Source organism: Myotis brandtii, unplaced genomic scaffold (genome assembly GCF_000412655.1).
Source record: "Myotis brandtii unplaced genomic scaffold, ASM41265v1 scaffold68, whole genome shotgun sequence".
Taxonomy (NCBI): domain Eukaryota; kingdom Metazoa; phylum Chordata; class Mammalia; order Chiroptera; family Vespertilionidae; genus Myotis; species Myotis brandtii.
This window is the reverse complement of record NW_005370657.1, coordinates 1,034,704-1,056,701: the sequence shown is the minus strand read 5'-3', so window position 1 is coordinate 1,056,701 and position 21,998 is coordinate 1,034,704. Positions and strand designations below refer to the sequence as shown.

Sequence of the window (21,998 nt, the reverse complement as noted above, 5' to 3'; positions counted from 1 at the left end):
AAAAGAAACATCAACAAAGAATCATTGATGGGCTGCCTCCTGCATGTCCCACACGTGCCCTGACCGGGAATCGAACTGTGACCTCCTAGTTCACAGGTCGATTCTCAACCACTGAGCCATGCCGGCCAGGCTAGATTTATTTTTAAATATATACATATGATTCATGTCATTTGCCCAATTTTCTTGTTTTATAAGAGCTCCTTCTATATTATGGATATCAGTTCTTCATTAAGCATTGCAAATATTTTTATCAGTCTGTCATGCGTGTATCGTCTTTTTCTCCATATAGCTTTTCCTTTTCAGTTGGGTCAAGTGTTTTCTCCTACAGCTTCAAAGTTTCACATCACATGTAATAAAACTTCCCCTACTCTCTCTGCAGTCGTCCGTCCCAGCTCATGAACAACTCTGATCTTTACCCACCCGCTGCCCCACCCGCTGTCCAGCCTTCCAAGGCAGGGCTTGGCCCCTCGTTGTCCCCCTGCCAGCCTGGACCATAGAGCTGCTGGGTGCCCAGCCCCAGCCTCAAGTTCTTCTCCAGCTCGGCTGCCACCCGGGGGGCTGCGACCTGGATGGCGTCCTGGATGCTGTGCAGGTCCCACTGGGTCCTCAGGAGGGCATCGTCCAGGGTGAAGAAGCCATCCCGCGTGCGCCGCACGTGGGAGCAGACAGCGGTGGTCTTCAGCTCCAGGCCGATTTCATGCACCAGTCTCCGCAGCTGCTTCTGCGTCTCGTGCATGCACTGCACCTCTGCCAGCGACATGCAAAGACAGACATGGGGGTCAGGAGCACAGCCTCGGGTGTCCGCTGATCTAGATCCACACCCCCTGGTATCTCCTGGCTGTGAAATAACCTTAGCAAAACACCTTAGTTCTCCAGGGCTTTGCTATTCAAAGTGTTGCCTAAGGACCACCCTGTAAGGAAAGATTGTTAGACAGACAAAATCTCAGGCCCTACCCAGACCTGCTGAGTCAGAATGTGCCTTGTAAGAAGACCCCCAGGTGATGTGTGGGCAGGTCAGTCAAAGCACTGCTCTAAGACTTGGTTTGCTCATCTATAAAATGGGTGGCTATGAGGAGTCCAAGGGATAATTGATACTATCAGGTGCTTAGCATGGTGAGAGCCTTGGTTAGTGCCCAAGAAATGGAGCCCTTGTTAATATGACCAGTGGAGAAGAAAGCAGTGTGTGTGTGGGGGGCGGGGGAGTAGGCTGGGTGGACAGGGGAAGTGAGAATGCTGTCTGATGGCCCACATCTACTTGAAGCAGCGGGTGGCTCTGGAAGTGAGCCGCTAAACATAACAGTTGCTTGTTAAATTCTGGCTTCAAAGGGTGACTTGGCAGAAGATAGGACAGTATTTGTTCTGTGTGCCTATGATCGGCCAAGTCCAGCCCAGGGCTGGAAGGACGTCAGTCCTTGCTGCCTTGGCCAGCAGAGTTCGGGGCTGGCATGTGCCGGCCTCTGCAAGGGCATTCCGTGGAGTCCCATCTCCCTGTTCCAACTTCCTGGGGCAACTTACCTAAGAGGAATTCTGGAGGCGCAAAGTGGAGGCATCGGATGCCAGTTATCAGCATCGGGGACTTGTTCATGGGCCGGATCAAGCCTTTCACGGCCATCTCGTAGGCCTCCTGGGTCTGCAGATCGAGGTTGGAGTACCTGGGATCAGGAGGTGGACAGACTTGGGTGGCTGGCGTGTGGTGGGGGACTGGGCTGATGCTTAGCCCTGGCCCTGCCCACTCCTGAAGCTCTTCATGCCTCTCCATCTCCCCTTCCCCTCCAGGGGCCCCTTCAGCAGCTGTTTTCTGCCCTTCCAATCTGTAAATGCAGCCTGTCCTCCTCTGCACACTCTGCCGACTTCAGCATCACACGAGTGCTGCCTGCTCCCGCCCCCTGGCTCTGCGCCATGATGCGGGCCCCTGGCTGCCTCTTCATTAGATCACACGCTCCCTAGGAGAGCAGCTGGTGTTTCGTTCCCCTCGGTTTCCCCAGGGCCTGGCCTATGACCCAGCACAGAAGCACTTCTGCATGCTGTGGAAGGAACGGTTCATGTCTGGTTTCAGGCTCTGAAAAGATCCGTGGAATCTGCCCCTGAGTTGGGCAGAGGCTAAGGGAGCCCTGTGGGCACGCAACTCTTGCTCTTCTGGCACCTCCTAGAGGGCCGTTTCAGGGAGGGGTGGGTGGAGCCCCACTTACGTCACCAGGGCCTTCTGATGGGAGCCTTGGATCACGGACAGGATTCGATCCAGTTTCTCTCTGGTCACGTGGTCTGAAAAAGACAGGGATGGTTGGCACACAGGTGGGCAACAGCAACCTGACCGACTCCCTCCCCCAAACCAGCCTCAGAATTTGAAGGGGATCCCAGAGCATGCTCTGGTCCATTTGGGGGTTGAGAGGCCTTTGAGAATCTTATGAAAGTGTGGGCCCCTCTTCTCAGAAAGATACACATGAACTCAGCATGTTAAGGACACATTCAAGGGGCTGTGAGACTCTAGATGACTAACATTTTCTTCTGGAAATGAAGCTCAAAGATATAATCTGATTTTTGCCTAGTATTCAGGGATGGTGCCATCTGTCCAAATGCAGAAACAAGTGGCAAAAGTGGGAGTAGCTCTGCCTGCTGGTCTCACCGAGTAACTATGGGGCAGGCCGCAGCAAAGCCCGGGGACACTCACAAACTCTGCTGGCAGGCTGATCCTGTGGCCCAGCTGGGGCAAGTGCCGAAGGTTAGGGAGCAGTTGTAGTAGCCGAAGGCTTGCCAGCTTGGAAGGGCCTAGGCCTCTCATCCCTTCTGCCTGGCTTCTTTCATGCTGTTGTCTTACCTGGAATGCCCCTGCCTCCTCCTCTCATTTATAGCCAACTCAAATGCTGCCTCCTCCAGGAAGCCCTCCTGGAGTATGTGGCTTTTTCTTCCTGGCTTCTGCCATCTGCACCTGGGTCTCTTTCCCACCATTTAATTTTCTTTGGTTTTTACATTATTTTTTAATTATGCAATTGATATATGAATCTTCTTTAAGTAATTTAAATCTGCATCCTGACCAATGTGGCTCAGTTAGTTGGGTATTATCCCGTGCACTGAAAGGTTGCCAGTTTGATTCTGGTTAGGGCACATGCCTGGGTTGTGGGCTCAAATCCCAGTAGGAGGTATGCAGGAGGCAGCTGATGGACAATTCCCTCCCACATTGATGCTTCTCTCTCTCTCCCTCTCCCTTCCTCTCCTTCTAAAAAAAAAATCAATACAATAATAAAAAAATCTTAAAAAAACAAAAAAGAAACTCAGATCCGCATCAACAAACATCTCTATCACTGTTATCATCTCTATCATCGTCCACCCTCTATTCTCCAAATTCTGGCTTCCTTTTTCCCAGAAGTGTCAACTTGGTAGTTGTCTTTAGATGCGTTTTGGATGCTGACACACACCTATACATACACAGTGTTGTCCTGCCAGGCTTTAATCTGCCCTAGAAGGTGTGGGTGTGTCTGCTCTCCTGTTAAGACTGAGTTCACTGTAGTTGGAGACCCATTTAATTTACTGTATGTCCTCCCAGTGCCTAGAACATGGCTGGTGCTCAAAAATATATGCCAAATAAACAAATGCAATGATTATTATTTTTATTTTTTTGTGAGAGGAAAGGAGAGGGAGAGAGAAACACCGATTTGTTGTTCCTCTTATACATGCATTCATTGGTTGATTTTTGAATGTGCACTAACCAGGGATCAAACCACAACCTTAGCATATCAGGACGACGCTCTAACCAACTAAGCTATCTGGCCAGAACAAACACGATAAATTATAGAGAGTGTTAGAACATGGTGAGAGTAAGCGAAGAATGGGCCATCCACCCCCCCACCCAACCATTCATTCATCCATCTGTCCCTACCTCTCCACAATCCCCCACCCCCCATCCAACAAGCACCTCCCACGTCCCAGACCCTGAGCTGTGTGTGACCACAGGAGTGAAATTAGTTTCTACTCTCATGGGTATCAATCTGGTGGGGAGATGGATTTTAAATTGCTAGTAATCATTAGTTAATTACTATTCTGAGAGTCCATCTAGTCCACGTATAAGGGCTAGAAAAGCTTCCCTGGGGAAGTGACATTTAAACCAGGTGAAAAGGCACAAGGGAACACAGGGCACTCCTGACAGAACGGTGTGTCCAAAGCCCCCATAGCAGCCCGAGCTTGGTGTGTCTAAGAGACTGGGGGGAGGGGAGGAATCAAGGGAAAGCAAATGCGGGGGCAGCCTCAGCTGCTCCTCCACATGCCCTGGGCTCCCAGGGGCTCTCACCATATGTTGTCTTCTCCACCAGCCGCCCATCCTCGCGGAAGTCATCCGTGGCTTTGCCCAGGAGGCCGCGGACAGTGTAATCCTGCGAGGACAGGGAGGGGAAGACCCAGCTGTGTCCCTGCTCTGAGCCTCAGCACTGAGGGAGGTGCTGGGCTGAGACTGGGGGTGGGGCCATTAGGTCCCCAGGGAGCTCAGATGCTCAGTCCCTGCCTGGCTGCCCCCCGCCCCCAGGGGAAGGATGCTGGACTTTCCTACGACAGTCAGGACTGGCAGCCCACAAAGGGCACTGAAGGACACTCCACGCCTCTCCACTCCAGCAACCTGACAATTTGTCACGCTGGCCCCTCCTAGCAGGCCCTGTAGTCTTCTTTCCACCCCCTTGAAGTATGATCCACGCAGCTGAATGCCTCTGCCACAACTCAGAGTAATGATGACAACGATGACAGAGATGGTGACAACAGTGACACTGATGGAGCATTTACCATGAGCTACGCGGCATGTAGGCACTAATCTTAGCTTCAAAGTGACCCTAATGCAGAAGAGGTACTATTACCGTTCCCATTTAAGAGATGAGGAGCGGAGGCGCACAGATGTGAAGTAACCCACCCAAGGACCCACAGCTGGCACAGGGAGAAGCTGGTTTTGGCTCCAGAATTTGTGCTCTTAACCATTAAAAACAGGGACCTTCTATCATGACGCCTATTGCACACGCTCGTGGTGCCAGATCGCCCTGATGCCTAGATGGTGACATCCACCTCTCGGTCTTGGGAAGAGAATGAAGTGGTGTCCGGATCAGGCTCCGGTGTCAGACAGATCCTGGTTCAAACTCCAGCTCTGTCCCTTTCAGGCTACACGACCCTGAGCAAGTGGCATCCTCTCTCTGAGTTCTCTCATCTGTAAAATGGGTTAACAACAGATCCCACTCTGCAGGGAAGTAGTGAGGCGCTCACGAGGGAGTCCACGTACAGTGCTCAGCACAGAGCAGCCAGCATGCAATAGTGCCAGCTGTCACTGTTACGTTGCTGTTAGTCTTCCATAGCATGTGACCATAAAAACATGCTTACTTATGGCCTGGATGTTCCCCATGGAATCCTCTCAGCTTCAGAATCCTGCCAGTGACCCCCAGGGAAAGGACCAGAGGATAAGCAGGCTGTCCCCAGCCCTCTGTACCTTGGTGAGGTGTGCGTTGTACATGTCGGTGAGGAGACTGCGTCCCTGTCCCACGCCGAGCACTGAAAGGAACCCAGGCTGATCTCACACCTGCCCCCCGCTTCCCGTTTCCCGGGGACCCCATCCCCCACACCTGCCATCAGAATATTCCCACCTCCAACGCTGCTGAAGCCAGCAGGGGGCAAGGACAGCTTCTTCTACAGGGAGCAAGTGAGCTCCTCTGGGTATAAATGACAATGTGGATTTCTGGGTCCCACCATGTGCACTGACTCTGACTTGTGGTGGGGAGGGGCCTAGGATGCTTAGCCAGCTCTCTAGGGGTTTCTTTTTTCTTTTTTTTTTTAAAGGATTTTAAATTGATCTTTAGAGAGAGAGGAAGGGAGAGAGAGAGAGAGAGAAACACGGATATGAGAGGAAAACATTGATAGGCTGCCTCCCGCATGCCCCCTACTGGGATCAAGCCTGTAACCTGGGCACGTGCCCTGACCAGGAATTGAACGAGCAACCTTTTGGTGTACCGGATGACAACCAACCAACCGAGCCACACCGGCCAGGGCTTTCCAGGGGTTTCTTTTTTTTTTTTTTTTAATATATTTTATTGATTTTTTACAGAGAGGAAGGGAGAGAGATAGAGAGTCAGAAACATCGATGAGAGAGAAACATCGATCAGCCACCTCCTGCACATCTCCTACTGGGGATGTGCCCGCAACCCAGGTACATGCCCTTGACCGGAATCGAACCTGGGACCTTCCAGTCCGCAGGCCGACGCTCTATCCACTGAGCCAAACCGGTTTCGGCATCCAGGGCTTTCTGATGCACTCAAAAGTACGAGACCACTGGCCCGTCACAGAGACCTGCACGTAAGTCAGGAGAGGCTCTAAGCATGTCCTTAACCTCCTTGGGCTTCAGGCTCTTCATCAGTAAAGTGGGGAGAAAAACACTGCCCGGCCCCTGTCATGAAGACTGAGGCCACGCACAGGAAGCCGTCAGCACAAAGGAAGGGCCCCATAAATGAGGGCATTGTGGCCACTCCCTGCCTCTCCCGCTGTTTCTCCCTCTGGCTGAAGGAGAGAACGGTCCTCCATTCACTCCTAGACAGGGAGGGGGCATGAGATCATGTCTGCCTGCCAGTGCCCCGGGAAGCAAGACAAGGGGACTGTGACTGTCGCGTATGGATGTAGACACCGCCTGACCCTGGGGACACAGATGGCTCATGACTCAGGGCTTTGTGTGTCCAGACCCTCGCTGGTGAGGCCAGAGTCACATGCTTGGCGACCCCACAAAAGCAATGATGGTTTCCCCTCTCTGGACCGAGGGCATTCACTAGCCATGTGACCTAGGACAAGTCACCCAAGCTGTGGGACCTTACTTTCTTCATTCATAAAATCATACAACATCTACCTAGTAAGGTTGCTGTGGTGAATGGCTTTGTACCACATCACATGCAGAGATCACTTGATAAAGGTGGGCGATTGTGACGCCCCCTCCCCCCTTCCACCAGCTGATCGGATTTGGGGCGAGAATCAGGGGAGAATAGTGGTGAGAAATGGATGTCAGGTTAGAAGTGGGCTGGGCTTCTGGTATCTCCCAATCCTCCCCCAAGCCTGCACCCCCTCACCTACCAAGCACCCCAGATGCCTGGGCATCCAGCCGGTGTCCCACGCCAATCTTCAGGCTGGTGAATGCTGGTCCACGTACTAGAAGGAAACAGACGAGGTACCTTTCCTCAACAAATAAGGATGGCTCCGGGCTGTGTGGCTCATTCCTAGTATGTAGCCTTACAGCTACAGGTTAGACCTCATAGAGTTGTGGTGAAGTTTCAATGAGATGGTATTTGGAAAAAGCTTAACACAGTATCTAGTACAAAGCAGATCCTTATTATACCATACTTGTGATTGTTATACTGTAGAGTCACTGAATATCACTGTTGAAGAGGTTTACAGGTTCCCCTTGGTCATCATATAGCTTCCCAACATCTTCTACCTCCTTAGGACTTCCACCCGAGGATCTCAATTCCTACCTGGAGTCTGGGAATCGTAAAGGGGTCAGCAAACTATAGTCCACAGGACAAATCCTCAAGCCTGTTTTTATAATGGCCCACGAGTTAAACTTTCTTCCCCATTTTTCACAGATTCCAAAAAAAAATCAAGTGAATAATAGTTTGTGCCATATGAAAATTATGTGAAATTCAAAGGTCAGTGTCCATAAATAAAGTCTGATTGAAATACAGCCAGGCTCACGGCTTCACATACTGCCTACAGCTGCTTTTGCACTACAATGGCAGAATTGAACCTGCAAAGCCTGAAGCATTTCCTACCTGGAAAATTTGCATATTCCTTGCCAAACACTTCAACCCCACTGCGGCCCCCCGAAGGTCTGGGACAGGAGTCTGAGTACGGACTCCGGACATAGATTTCCTGCGAAGGGACCCCGACCCTAGCCCCTGCCTGAATGCGCCTTACCCAGCGGATGGTTGGTGAGGGTGGGCACACTGGTGGCTGTGAGGGTCAGCTCCTTGTCTTCGCTGCCTTCCACAGGGCCCAGCAGAAAGCGAACACGCTGCTCAGGGGCAGGAGGCTTCCCAGCATTGAGACCTGTGCATACACAGGTAGAGGACATCGTGTCAATTCTGTCCCAACACCTGGGGAGGAGGGGCAGGGAAGTACCGAGATGCGGGAGACGGACAAGGACCCACGGCGCGCACCAGCGAACAGAACAGTTAGGAAACAGACGAGTTCAAATCCCAACCCTATGACTTATTTACTGTTTACCCATGTGAACACAAGGGAAGGTGAGGCGTAACCCATGATTAGAAAAGCGCTCTCCCAGGCGACTAGATCACATGACTTTATTTTGCTAGAGGATCAGAAGGGATTCCCGGGAGAACGGGCGCGCAATCGGGAGTCCGGCTAGAGGCACTCACCCTTCAGAAGCTGCAGCTCCACCGTATCCCGCAGGTGCTTCCAGTGCAGCCCGGGGGGCTTGTAGGTCGCAAAGAGCCCGTGCAGCCGGGCCACGCCGGCGGCCCCCATGTCCGCGCCGGCGGCGCAGGTTCCCGGCGAAGCTGGACGGGCGGAAGTGCCGTACGGTCCCGCACCAAATAGAGTCCGTACAATGGGCGCCGTCAGGTTTCGCAGCCGGAAGTGGTTCTCCCCCTAACATCCTCGGGGGAACAGTGTGCGGGAAAGGAAGTGTGTTCCGTCGCCGAAGCCCCGTGCTACCGGGTCGGACGGGGAGACCCTTCCCGGGGGTGAAGTGAAATGGGGAGTTTTCATCCGTAGAGGAGGTGGCAGACAGCTCGCCTGGGTTCACTTCTCATATTTAGCGATAGGGCCCTTTCCTCGGCCCCATTTCCCCGCCTCCCAAAGGCCCTACTCAGGGGAATAGGGCTCGAGTTCTTCTGACCTTCCCGGCGCTCGGTCGCCAGGGAAGTTTGGAGCAGCGGCCCTGCCCCGCCGGTCCTCCCGCGACCTTCGGGCAGCGCGTGCTGTCATGGTGACGCTGCTGCGCGGGACCCTGCGTCCCCTCCGTCTGTTCCAAGCTCTCCCTGGCCCTGCTGCAGGCAAGTGGCGGAGACGGAGGGAAGTCTTGGGGTCCCCCCCACACTTTTGACCCCGGCCTTCTTCTTGCCCCGCAGATGTGCCGCTCCGAGCTGCGAGCCAGGGCACCGGCCTGCTCTACCCCGAACACATCCCCACGTCCCTGCTGCAGAAGGTGCTGTTGACCGCCGGCTCTGCGGGCATGGCCCTCTACAACCCGTATCGCCACGGTAAGGCCGCCCATGCCCCGCGCTCCCCGGGAGGCCCTTGCCTTGGAAGCCTGGGCAGGCCCCGGCCTCTGTAAAAATTTCCGTTTCCTACGGGTCACTGGGGAATAGACTAGGTCCGGGTACCCAAGGCTGGAGGCTGTACCTCATAATCACCCGGTACATTCGTAAAAATTCAGACGCCTGGGTTCCGTATCTGTCAGGTGTGGGGAGGGCAGGAGGAAGGGGCCTGGAATCTGAGCCTCTCTCCCCTTTGAAACGACTTCCCAGGATATTCTGTCATCCAGCCACAGTGACAACCTCTGGACTAAATAGGTGATTTATAAGCACCATTGAATGATAACATCCCACCAGAAATTAAACTCTATAAGGTTCGGGACCATGACTGCCCTTTTCCCACAGTATCGGCAGTATTGTGGATAGTGCCTGGACCATAATAAATGCTCGATAAATATTTGCTGGATGTATAACTAGAGCATCCTAAGATTCTGCCATGCCTTCCTCATCCCTCCCAGGCTTCTTAAGTCTGGAGAGTACTATTACTCCTGCTAATAAAAACGGTAATGCTGACTGCTCACTGAGTACATCTGGCTGCTCACTGTGCTAAGTGCTTTATTATGCATGATGCTTTTGATTTCTACATTAACCCTATTAGAAAGCTGTTATCTGCACAAACTAGGACACTGGGGCTTGGAAATGGGAAGCAGTTTATACAAGATCACCTAGATAGTGACAGCACCTGGACTCAAACCCAGCACTCTGATACCAAAGCTTGTGCCTGTCAATGGAGACATTATATTGTGTTGTGATCGTGGATGTGAAAGTGATCTGGAAAGCACTGTGCTAACTGGAGCTACCTCATCCCAGCAGATTAATAACAGCAATACTAATAAGTATAGCTGTATTGAGCCCTACCTCTGTGCAGGATGATTTGCTAAGTGTTTAACATGAATCCTCATAACTAAGAGGTAGATTTTTATCAGTTAGGAAATTGAGACTCAGACCAGGTCAGGTAACTTACCTAATCAGATCCTGTATTTGTCCCAATTTCCTTTCAGACATGGTTGCAGTTCTAGGGGAAACCACAGGGTGCCGTGCCCTGAGGGTCCTCAGGGACCAGATGAAGAGGGACCCAGAGGGTGCCCAGATCCTGCAGTAGGTTCCAGCTCTGCCTGGGGGTGTCGGTTGGGAATATTCTGTGGGGATCTTGAGTCCCATTGTGTCAGTCCTGTTCCTCTAGGGAGCTCTCCATATCCTGGCTGTGGATGGCTGCACAGGCTGGGCACTGCTTAACTCCAGGGAAGCAATTCATATAGACACTACGATGACCCCTGGGTAGTGCCATCTGGTGGCCTCGGCCCAGTTCCAGACACAGGGCTCTCTACCCTCTCTAAGCTTCCATAACACATGCTAACTGTACCCTCACCCCTTCCTGCAATGCCCTTGGTGAGTACCCTTATCACCTGTGAGGTCTGCCTGCCTAGACTGTGCCCCTGTAGACAGGAAGCACGACCTTGCAGTGGTCTCCTCAGTCCCTGCCAAACAGAAGAAGCCCCCTCGGGACTTGTGGCCCCCTTGCTGCTCTGCCTCTTTCCCTCTCTCAACCTTGTTCCAGCGGAACCTTTTACCTGCCTTTGCTGGTGCCCTCCCAATACCTAGGTCCTGCCTTCTGCCTTGCAGGGAGCGTCCCCGGATCTCTCTGTCTACCCTTGACCTGGACAAGCTCCAGAGCCTGCCTGAGGGCTCCCTCGGCCGCGAGTATCTTCGTTTCCTGGATGTGAATGTGAGTGTCCAGGTTCTGTGCCTTCGGCCCTCACCAGGAAGGTCCGATGAGTGGCATGGGAGTGGCGTCCCAAGAAAGGAGGAACCCTAAGTTGCCACCATGGGCAGGAGTGCTTTTCAGTCTCTTGTGCCAAGCCTTTGTCATTTTCTCTGGGACAGGTAAATGGGCCAGTAACATCGCTCCAACCGAGAATTCTGGCCAGCATTTATTAACCTCTACTGCATTCCAGATGCCAGGCTCACATGATCTTGCTGAATCCTCCCAATAATGCCGTCAAGTACGTTTTATTATGCCCTTTGAATAGATGAAACTGAGGCTCCGAGGAGTTAAGCAACTTGCTGGCTTCATACAGCCAGTGTTAATGGAAGCAGTACGCACACCCAGATCATGGTGTTAACTGCTGCCCTGTGTCCCCTGTTCCAGACTCTATGCTTCCCTAGGGTATGGCAAGTTGTGGTCCGGGGGGGGGGGGGGGGGGGGGGGGGTCCCAATTACTGAGGAACTCATTCATTTGTTTAGCATCTGGTATGTGTCATCACATTGTTCCAGGTCCTGGGGACGTAATAGTGAACTAGCCAGGCAAGATCTCTGCCCTCTTGGACCTAATATTCTGGTTGGGGAGGTAAATAAAACAGTAAAAGAAAGAAATAGTCATATAAAAATTCATGTAAAATATTTATTGAGTATTTAGAACTTACCAGGCACTGTTCATAGTAATTGGGATGCAGTGAATAAAACCAGCCAAGAGCCTACCTTGTGGAGCTCGCATTCTAGCAGATGGTGCTATGAGGACAGCAATCATCGAGACAGGACAAGGGTGGGCGTGGGGTTGGCCACTTTCGACACGGTGGTCCTGGGAGACTAAGAAGAGGAGGAGGAGCCAGCCCCGAGGAAACACAGGAGGACCATCCCAAGGGATTGGCAAGTGGGAGGCTCTGAGTTTAAGGAGAGGGAGACCTACTCATGTGGCCACACAGGAGAGAGTTGGGGGAGGCAGCCATGGGCGGGGAGATCAGCCGGGCCAGGCCCTGCCAGCCATGGGAAGGAGTCTGCATGTTGTAATAGGAGCAATAGGAAGCCCCTGAGGGTTTCAAGCAGGAGAGTAACATCTGATTTATAAAAGCACCTTAGGATACAGCCCCCGCCCCTCCCCCCACCCACCAACATGTACACATCCCCACAAGGAGTCTGCATGTTGTAATAGGAGCAATAGGAAGCCCCTGAGGGTTTCAAGCAGGAGAGTAACATCTGATTTATAAAAGCACCTTAGGATACAGCCCCCGCCCCTCCCCCCACCCACCAACATGTACACATCCCCACAAGGAGTCTGCATGTTGTAATAGGAGCAATAGGAAGCCCCTGAGGGTTTCAAGCAGGAGAGTAACATCTGATTTATAAAAGCACCTTAGGATACAGCCCCCGCCCCTCCCCCCACCCACCAACATGTACACATCCCCACAAAGGACCTCTGAAGTGCTGCCCAGCCTAGCACAGGAGCCAGCCAGACTGGGGGAGGTGACGGAGTGAGTGAAGGTTCCTTTGGAATTGGGTTTCTCAACCTTGGCACTATTGACTTTTTGGGCTGGATAAGTCATTGTTGTGCGGCTGTGCTGTGCATTGCAGAATGTTTAGTAGCCTCCCTGGCCTCTGCCCACCAGATGACAGTAGCACCTCCCTAAGTCCTAACTACTACAAATGTCCCCCGGTGGACAGTCGAGAACCACTGCTCTAGGTTATTATCCTTGAAAAAATAAGCTGCACCCATACATTCCTGGCACCTGCCCCCACCCCAGTTTAGACCCTCTCTCTCACACTTCACCAGGATGCAAATTATTTCATCAATGGGAAACGCACCAAGGTAACCTGCCCCTAGTGTCAGCCAGGGAGGGACAGCCTTCTGAAGTTCCCCCAGAGCCTTTGTCCTATTACTGAGGAGGGGAGGGGACTGCAGGGCCTCCCTGGCACCTTGCCCAGCTACAGCCCCAGCTGTGCTAACAGCCCGAGCGGTTGTGACACTTCCAGAGGATGGGAACCAGCAGCCACGAAAGGTGAAGTAACACCTTTGTACCAGCAGAGATTTAGATCAAGGTTCAGAGTGAAGTCACCCACCCTGAGTGGACCTTGGTAAGGAATGCGGTCAGTCATTCTTGTGGCATCAAGATTGTGAGGCATGAGCTTTGGAGTGAAGAGGAGGCTGAGCTAGAATCCTGCCTCTCCTCCCAGCTTTAGGGCCCTGGGCGAGTCATTTGGCCTTTCTGGGGCTCAGATTCCTTATCTGAGGAAAAGGACCTAATGTTTATCTTCCAGGGCACTAGTAAGGCTTATCAATAATGGATGTTAAAGCTGTTGGCTTTGGAATCCAGCAAACTTTGCTTCAAATCCTGGCTCAGCCATTTGATTGGTTGTGTGATCTTGGGAAGTTACTTTATCTCTCTGAGCCTCATTTTTATTTTTATTTTTATATATTTTTTTATTGATTTCAGAGAGGAAGGGAGAGAGAGATAGAAACATCAATGATGAGAGAGAACCATTGATTGGCTGCCTCCAGCACACCCTTCCCTCCTGGGGGTCGAGCCAGCAACCCTGATATCGAACTGTGATCTCCTGGTTCATAGATCCACGCTCAGCCTCTGAGCCACACCAGCTGGGCCCATTTTTCTTATTTGTATCTGAGACTCATAACAGTATCCACCCCCTAGATGGTCATGAAGATGAAGTATGGTCATATATGTAAAGGACGTCATCCAGTGCAGGCACATAGTAGGGACTCAGTAAGTCTAGCTGCTATTACTGTGATCACCTTCAGCTTCACACAAGTAGAACGCTACAGAAGAAAGCAGGACCCAGGGAGGCCACACATAGAGCATGGCACTGAACCAGCAGCCCCCAAGCTGCAAAGACACAAACCTCTCAGCCTCTGGACAGGCTGAGGCCACGCGTGGGGACAGGAAGACCAGACCGCTGCAGCGCTCTTCATGGAAATAGGATGCAAGCCACGTAGGAAATTTAAATCTGCTGCTAGCTACGTTAGTGAAGCCAAAAAAACCAGGTGGAATTAATTTTAATAGCATTTTGTTTAACTCAGTGTATCTAAAATACGTTTCAGCATGTAGTCAATGTTTTTTAATTATTGAGACTTGACACTATTCTCATACTAAGTCTTTGAAATCCAGTGTGTGATTTTCATGGATAGCATGTCTCAGCTGGAACTTGTCTCATGTCAAGGCCCAATGGCCACATGTGGCAAGTGGTGCTGTGTGGGACAGCCAGATCCAGGAAGGAGACATTAACAAGCACATGCATTAAACAGGATGCAGTCACGTCGAGTGCCATAGGGAGGTGCAGCTTGCTACAGGAGACCATGCTGTGGGCCTGATCAGTCTGCAGGTCAGGAACACGCTGCCCTTGGAGGGGACACTTAAGCGGGGTCATTAAGGATGAGCAGGAATTACCAAGGTGAAGATGAGGGCGGTGGGAGAGAACACGCTAGGATCCTTAGCTCATGCTAGGATCTTTTTTTTACCCTCAACTTCTGATTGTGGTAAAAAAACAAACAAAAAAAACATAAAATTTCCCATCTTTCCTGGCCAGATAGCTCATTTGGTACTTAGAGTGTTGTCCTGATATGCCAAGGTTTCAGGTTTGATCCCCGGTCAGGGTACATGCAAGAATCAGCCAATAAATGCATCAATAAGTAGAACAACAAATCATGTTTCTCTACCATTCATCAATCAATAAAGAAAAATTTTTAAATTTTCTTATCCATCTCTAAATGGACAGTCAGTAGTGTTAAGTATACTCACATTGTTATGAAACCAACCTCCAGAGCTTTTTCATCTGTCCAACTGAAATTCTATCCCCATTAAAATCCTGCTTCCCCCTCCCCTGGGGCTTTTGTACCATATATTCCAACAGGTTACATACGTTATGTGTGAGTTGGCGTAGGTTGAGGGGTTGCCAGTATCACGAAGGATTCCCGTCAGCTGGTATAGACAGAAGCAAAGTCCCCGGAGAGTCCTGAGGGATGAGTCTGGTGGGAGTGGTTGACAGAGTCAAGGAGAGGCTGGCAGTTGGGCCTTGGGAACTGAGGGAAAGGGGTCTAGGGGAGGTTCATGGTTGTCAGAGGGTCTCCCCAGATACCCGGGCACCCACCCGATTCGTGGACGATGAGGAGCTAGCGTACGTGATCCAGCGGTACCGGGAGGTGCACGACATGCTCCACACCTTGCTGGGGATGCCCACCAACATCCTGGGTGAGTGCCAGCTGCCTTGAGAGTGGGGGTTGGGCAGGGCAGGATGCTCCAGCAAGCCTGTCCACCAGGGCCAGGGCAGGGCTCGCCTCTCTCTGCCACCCACCAATTAGCTGACATAGTGCCTCATTTTTTGCTTTATCCGAACATCTTGGTAGCATCTGTGCCATCCCCAGTACCTCTCATGGCTCCTACACAGATAGAGCAGCATCCAAGCAGCAGGCTCCCTCTCCTGACACCCTCGGGAACTCCCGAAGGCTTGTAGGAACTAGCCTGGCTGTCAAGTCTTCTGCATTCTGACCCCAAACTTCCTCTCCAGCCCTTCTTTCCTCTGGCTCTTTCTTGGGCCCTCTCCTCGCCACCAAGCCGAGTGCCTGGCACAGCACAGACCAGACCGAGCATGGCTGACCCCCTGTAGAGAAGAGCACCTTAGAGAGGAGCAGACACCTCACTGGTCCCTGCCATGAGCATCCCTGGCCTCTCCTCCTGGCCCCTCCTCACCTCCCACCTCCATCCCTACCCTGTCCCGCAGGGGAGATCGTGGTGAAGTGGTTTGAGGCTGTCCAGACCGGCTTGCCCATGTGCATCCTGGGCGCACTCTTTGGACCAATCCGACTCAGTGCCCAGTAAGTTCTCAAGGGGTGGGGGTGAGGGGTCAAGGGAGATGTCAAAGGGGCCAAGGCTCCAGGAAAAGGAAGAGCATGCAGCCTTCCTAAGCAGCCTCAGTGGTCCTCCAGGAAGCCAGGGTGGAAGGAATGGGGCGGAGAGGTGAAACTGGCTTGGCCCGGGGCCTCCAGGCCAATAAATGAAGCCTGGACAGTTCATGGGACGGACCCTCAAGTCTCTTGGGCCAGGCCTCGGTGCCAGGGCAGAATGATGCAGGTGCGGCGGGGGCAATCGACATTCGTTTCTGGAGTGAGGTAGCCCTCAATTTAAACCTGGGCGTGGCGCGGTCAAGATGGGTGACTTTGGGCGCGGGATTCTAACCTGGCTGATTTTCTGCTTCCTCATTTGAAAATTGGTGATAATAACCACTTCGTCTTGGTCTGTGTGAGGATCACCTGAGAAAATGCACGTGGACCGCTGGGCACACAGTGTGCCGGCCCTCAGAACCCTCTGTTCTCTCCCTCTGCTGCCCCACAGGCACCTGCAAGTGCTGGTCTCAGAGCTGGTCCCGTGGGCAGTTCAGAACGGGCGCAGGGCCCCGTGTGTCCTCAATCTGTACTACGAGCGGCGCTGGGAGCAGCCCCTGAAGGCTCTGCGGGAGGAGTTGGGCATCACGGACCCCCCCATGCACATCAAGGCCTAGGCCCTCCTCACCCTCACCCCACCCACTTCCCCTGGAGGCAGAAGGCTCCATGGCCACTACCTTTGTTCCTTTTCTTTGAACATTGACCTTTGGATATTACTTATCAGAATTTGTCGTAACAGTGCTGAGTGGCTCTGAGGGCCAACCCAGGCGGGAGCAGGCAGTGCAGCTCCCAGGGGAGCCTGGAGCTGCCCAGAGAACCACACGTGGACAGGAACCAGCCATCTGGACTCGCACCGGTCCACACCTGCTCTAGACCCTCCCTGCCAGCCAGGGCTTTCTGGGTGCCAGGCTGGGCGTCTTCCCAGGAGTGAGGATGCGACCCAATCCCAAAGGCCGGAGAAGAGGGAGGCAGAGGGGAAGGGAGTCTCCACTGTCCGAACAAAGGCTCCCTCAGGTCGAGGGCCTGCTTCCCTTCGCCCAGTGCTGGCTGACTGGCAGCCTTGGGCCTTTGAGCCCCAAGAGGAAACACCCCCTCCAGTCTGCGCTTCAGCCGCTTGGCCCACCTCGGGCCTGAAGTTGGCCCAACAGATTCAAGCTCCTAACCCCTCTAGGGTTTTCTAGCAGAGGGCCTGGGGCAATCCCTCCCCTCGGCCCATTTCATCGCTAAAGGGAGTAAGAACAGCACCTCTGGTTATTGCGGAGGCTTCACGCGGTGATGCTCTCTGAAGGACCAAGGGGCAGGAGCGATTGCGTTACTGTGTGCGCAGGTGGAGGAGCAGCTGCGAGACTACAGTTTCATCTTAGAGCAGCAACCAGGCATTTTCCTTGGGTCAGAGCCAAGGAGTGGGGACAGACAAGTAAAAGGGATCGTGGCAGAGCATGTGGCCCTGGCTGTGGATTTAGAACCAGATACTCTGCGAGAACGCAGAGCCTTTAGAGTTTTGAGGGACTGGTTCCTCGTTGTGTGGCGAGGGCAACAAAGGCCCAGGATGGGCAAGGACTTGGCTGGAGTAGCTAGAACACAGGTTGCAAGGCCTCCTGCTTGGTTTTCTTGTGCCTCAGTTTCCCTACGGATGATAACAATTACAGTGTAGTTATAACTGTACTGTGTGCTAAGCAGTGCCAAACACTTCTGTTTATTATCACATTGACACCAACAGTCATGGGGGGAGGTGGTACTATTTATTGAACAGAGCTGGGGCTGGACCTGGGGGTTGTTGGAAGACCTGCTCAGCACTGCCATGCCCGTGTGTCGGCCTTGTGCCCGCACATCCTGGTCTAGGGCTCCCAGTGGCAGAGGGAGGACGTGGGAGGCTGGAGGCTGACCTCGGAGCCATCGCCTTTTCAAGAGGGAAGCCTTTTCCTGAGCTGAGTTTCTGCAGAAAGAGGAGGAGGTTGGAGTGGGCTCCTCATACCTCATCGATCTTTGCAGTATAGGCCTTTCCAGACCTGCCCGCCATTTCCATGGCTTCCCAGGATCCCAGGCACTGTTCCTAGAGCAGTAAAAGTCAACAGTGCCAAGATCAGGGGCGAAAGGTCAGACTCGAGATGGCCTCTGCCCAGCCTGGTAGCTCACCTGCTCCAGCCTCTTGGTGCCTGCACAACCCTGGGCCTCTACAGCACGCAAGAGATGGGCGCTGGGTATCGGGATTAGCGGGGGTGGCCGGTAGAGTCCTGCTTCCAGATCAAGGGGTGGCATTTTTGTCACCAGCTGGAGGAAAATTATACTGGCTATAGCTACCGCATACTGAGTTCTTACCGCAGGCCACGAGGCCCTGTCAACTTCTGCCTAGAAACTTACATTCATCTTAATAAACCATGTTGACCTTTTTCCTGTCTTTGTTCCCAAGTCATTACATAGACAGCTTCTTGTTATTCACATCTGTGCTCAAATGTCACCTCATTAGGGGCCTGCCCTGACCACGCCATCTGAGACGGCCCCCTCCCCTTTACTCCACATCACCTTGTTAGAGTGCTTACCACTCAGAAATTACCTTTTTTTAACTTTTTATTTATTTTTACTTTTATTTTCCAGAGAGAGAGAGAGAGGGGAAGGGAAACACTGATTTGACATTCCACTTATTTATGCATTCATTGGTTGCTTCTTGAATGTGTCCTGACCAGAGATCAAACCTACAACCTTGATGAACAGGGACGATGCTCTAACCAACTGAGCTGCCGGGCCAGAGCACTCCGAAATTATTTTGTTTCTTTACTTACAAGTTCCATGTCTGCTCCAGGAGGGCAGGGACCCTATTCTTTCACTGCTGGGAACAGTGCTTGGCACACAGCAGGGGCTTACTGCTTTGTTGCTGAAGGAATGGACGTCAAGCCCCACGCTGAGCACCCCACATGCAAGATCTTATTCAGCCCCCACCACAGCCTCACTTCATGGTGAAGACCCTGGGTCTCGGGTTCAGAAAGTGCCCCGGGTCCCACAGCTGAGGGGGTGGGGGGGGGTGGAGCTTGTCTCAGGACGCACAAGGGAAGCTCCCTTTCCCTCTGCCCCACAAAAGCCACATGTAGCTGATCCCAGAGCGGTGTTCGGGGGCTCAGGCTCTAAGGGCAGACCTGGCCCGCACTGACCAGCTCTGCCCCCTTGCCCTCGTCAGGGCACCCCTTCGAGCCTCTGTTTTCTTCTCTGTAAAACAGGGAGAGTATATGCCTGTCCCACAACAGGGCCATGTGCTCGTGCAGTTTGCACATAGTAAACACTTAGGAAATGGGAGCTGTCACTTGCCAGGAAGGCCCTTGGAGGCCTCTGAAGTCATCATGTACAAATCAACCAGAGTGTTTATTTTGCACACACCCAGAGTGGGTGGACTTACACAACTCAGAGGTCACTAATGCCATCCAACTGAATATCTATGGGGTAAGTGCCTACTGTGTGCCAGGGATCAAACCACTCCACTCTGGAGAGGTTTAATTCAAGTGAGTCCAAATGTGAGGCTCTGGTAAAGCTGGAGATTTAAGTGCTGATGTTCCCTAATGCATGGCTGATGGGGGTCATGTCCATGGAAAGGAGCCCACTGTGAGGTCAGCCTAGGCTGAGCCTGTCCCACCAATGACAGCATCCAGCTCCTGCCCTTCCTAAGAACCTGCAATGCCTCTTCACTGCACCAGGACAAAACTCAACCTGGCACACAAAGGCCTTTCCAATCCCTTCCCACCACACGGCCTTCCCTGCCCATGGAAGGGACTAGTGTCTTCTAAGTGTTTGCTGGTTGCTGGGGGTTCTCAGTGCTCAAGACAGCTGCATCCCCACCCTCTTGGATGAGCAACTTTATGGCAGCTGAGGCCTCCCATGTGCCAGCCCTGGGCTGACAGCTTGACATGCATATCTCATTGAATCAATGCCCAGCCCCACGAAGCAGGGGACATGATGGCTGGATTTCCATTCTACAGATGAGGACACTGAGGCTCCATGGGGAGAGGTCATTTGCCCAGTGACTCACGGTTGGGGATGGAAGTGCAACCCAGATGCATCTGACTACAAAGCAAAGAAGACATCACCATAATGTGTGGTGGGTATTACAGAAGCGCAGTGAGCAACCTAGTCTAGTGATCTAATCTCCACCCGCCCTCACTATAAGCAACTTGAAGGCAGACTGTCTTGTTGCCTCTGTGTCCCCTTGCACCTACCCCTCAGGCCTGGCCCCCTGGCTGTGGCTTCACCAATGTGAGTTCACTAATGTGACCTGCCTGGGTGGAGGAGAACAGGGGGGCTGGTCACCACCACCCTACTTCAAATTCTCACTTGCCTTATTTGCATATGACCTCCGCAGTTGATGTGGAAAGAATCATAATTATTTCCCTGGATCCTGGTGTGGATAAGGTCAGTGCTTCCAATTCACTCTCCCTGTCAAACATTTATCCAGCTTCTGTTATTTGCTAAGCCCTGTGGATACAATCAGAGATAATCTTCATGCCTAGATTTTGTAGGAGCTTTGTGGTCAATGAGCCTGTAAACTACAATAACAAGTATGTCAAGTGCTAATTCAAAAGCTCCCCATGAATCTCCACCCAAACCCTGTGAGATAATCACTATTAGTCTGTTCTCATCTATACTAATAAAAGGGTAATATGCTAATTAGGGTGGACGTCCATCCAGACAAAGCCACAGCAGCTGTGAAGCCTAGGGCTCACAGCAGCCGTGGGCTCACGACAGCCATGGGTTCAGGCAGCCATGAGCCCCAGTGGCTGCGAGGCCCAGGGCTCAGGCCTCGCAGCCGCAGTGGTTGGCAGTGGCAGCAGCAGCAGGGTGATGGGGGTGGCGCACTCCCCTGATCAGCCCGGTTGCCTCCAGCAGAGGGAGGCCAGACTGTGGCTTCTGGCTGCAGTCTGGCCATCAGTAGGACATCCCCTGAGGGCTCCTGGACTGTGAGAGGGGGCAGGCCAGTCTGAGGGAAGCCCCCCAAACCTCCGAGTGCACAAAATTTCTTGCACCGGGCCTCTAGTTTTTACATAGAAGAAGAAATGGAGACTTTGAGTTGACCCAAGTCTGTTGGACTTTGTTTTACTATGGTTGCAAAGATCAAAAATTTTCTATATGTGACACGGCACCAGAGTTAAGTTAGGGTTTTTCAAAATGCTGACACGCCGAGCTCAAAAGGTTCACCATCACTGTCCTAGGCCCATGGTCTCAGCCTGAGCTCTGAGCACCTTCTTCTCAGCCACAGACTTCACTGGAGCTGGTTCCAATCCAGGAAGACCAGCCAGGGCCACTGGTGAGATGTCAACAGCAGCTCTTCTGGCGGCTAAGAAAGAGGCCTCGAGAAAAACAGTCAGCCAGGATAGACAGAAAGGAAGGTGGAAGCAGGTCTCCTCTGCTCTCATTTGGGGAAACCACATGGAAAGGAAAAGGTCCTCTCTACCTCCCCTTTGGGAAGATTAGATGCTCTGGGAAGGAGGTGACATTCTTTTGGGTAAGTACATAAATCTGCAAACAACACTAGACATCTAAGAACACTTCCCCTGTGATGATCTGTGGCATTCTCTACCTAGAGCAAACTTCACTGTAAGCCAGATGTGCTTGAACCCCATTCGAGAGAATTTAACAACTGAGATGTCAAAGAACCTTATTAGAAGGCAATCGTACCTATGTGATCCCCTGACCTGGACCCCGAGGAGTATCTACGGTGATGTGCCAAGATGTCTGAGCTGGGAGGTGGGGGGGGGGGGCAATGGGGGGGAAAAGGACACATATGAAATACCTTAATAAAGAAAAAATAATTATAGAACATAAAAAAATGGAATTGAGGGAGGACCTCGAACCCAAAACTTTAGAATAACCATGCCAAATTCCAATAAAAGTCCAATGCGCTAGCCATTTTGTCACAGAACCAGTTACTGGATTTAATCCTTGCTAACCTTTCTGTCTGAAACCACACTTCTAGCTCTCTCCTAGGTGTGGTGCTGGGCCTTTGCCGAATGCTGCCGGGTCTAAACGCGGACTCCGCTTCTCCGCCAATGTGGCAGGTGGGGGGTGCTCTCAC

At 52.4% G+C, this 21,998-nt stretch overlaps 2 protein-coding genes across 3 annotated transcripts; one reads left to right on the top strand and one right to left on the bottom strand.

Annotated features, from left to right (window-relative positions):
• Positions 1 to 166: 166 nt before the first annotated feature.
• Positions 167 to 8,548, bottom strand: TRUB2 (TruB pseudouridine (psi) synthase family member 2). 2 transcript variants are annotated; one of them, XM_005881411.2, is made up of 8 exons: positions 8,376 to 8,548; positions 7,915 to 8,046; positions 7,075 to 7,149; positions 5,453 to 5,514; positions 4,283 to 4,364; positions 2,190 to 2,262; positions 1,516 to 1,652; positions 167 to 747 (listed from the first exon to the last, which is right to left on the bottom strand). In XM_005881411.2, exons 1-8 carry the CDS (start codon positions 8,482 to 8,484, stop codon positions 413 to 415), a joined length of 1,005 nt encoding a protein of 334 aa, XP_005881473.1. In that variant the 5' UTR covers positions 8,485 to 8,548; the 3' UTR covers positions 167 to 412. The 2 variants fall into 2 exon arrangements, with proteins under 2 accessions (XP_005881473.1, XP_005881472.1); XM_005881410.2 differs by lacking the exons at positions 5,453 to 5,514; positions 8,376 to 8,548 and adding an exon at positions 5,607 to 5,813 and having other exon boundaries at positions 7,915 to 8,004.
• Positions 8,549 to 8,637: 89 nt separating this feature from the next.
• COQ4 (coenzyme Q4) lies at positions 8,638 to 18,333 on the top strand. Its single transcript, XM_005881412.2, has 7 exons — positions 8,638 to 9,014; positions 9,090 to 9,221; positions 10,277 to 10,373; positions 10,899 to 11,001; positions 15,125 to 15,254; positions 15,784 to 15,877; positions 16,395 to 18,333. Exons 1-7 carry the CDS (start codon positions 8,945 to 8,947, stop codon positions 16,558 to 16,560), a joined length of 792 nt encoding a protein of 263 aa, XP_005881474.1. The 5' UTR covers positions 8,638 to 8,944; the 3' UTR covers positions 16,561 to 18,333.
• Positions 18,334 to 21,998: the final 3,665 nt, after the last annotated feature.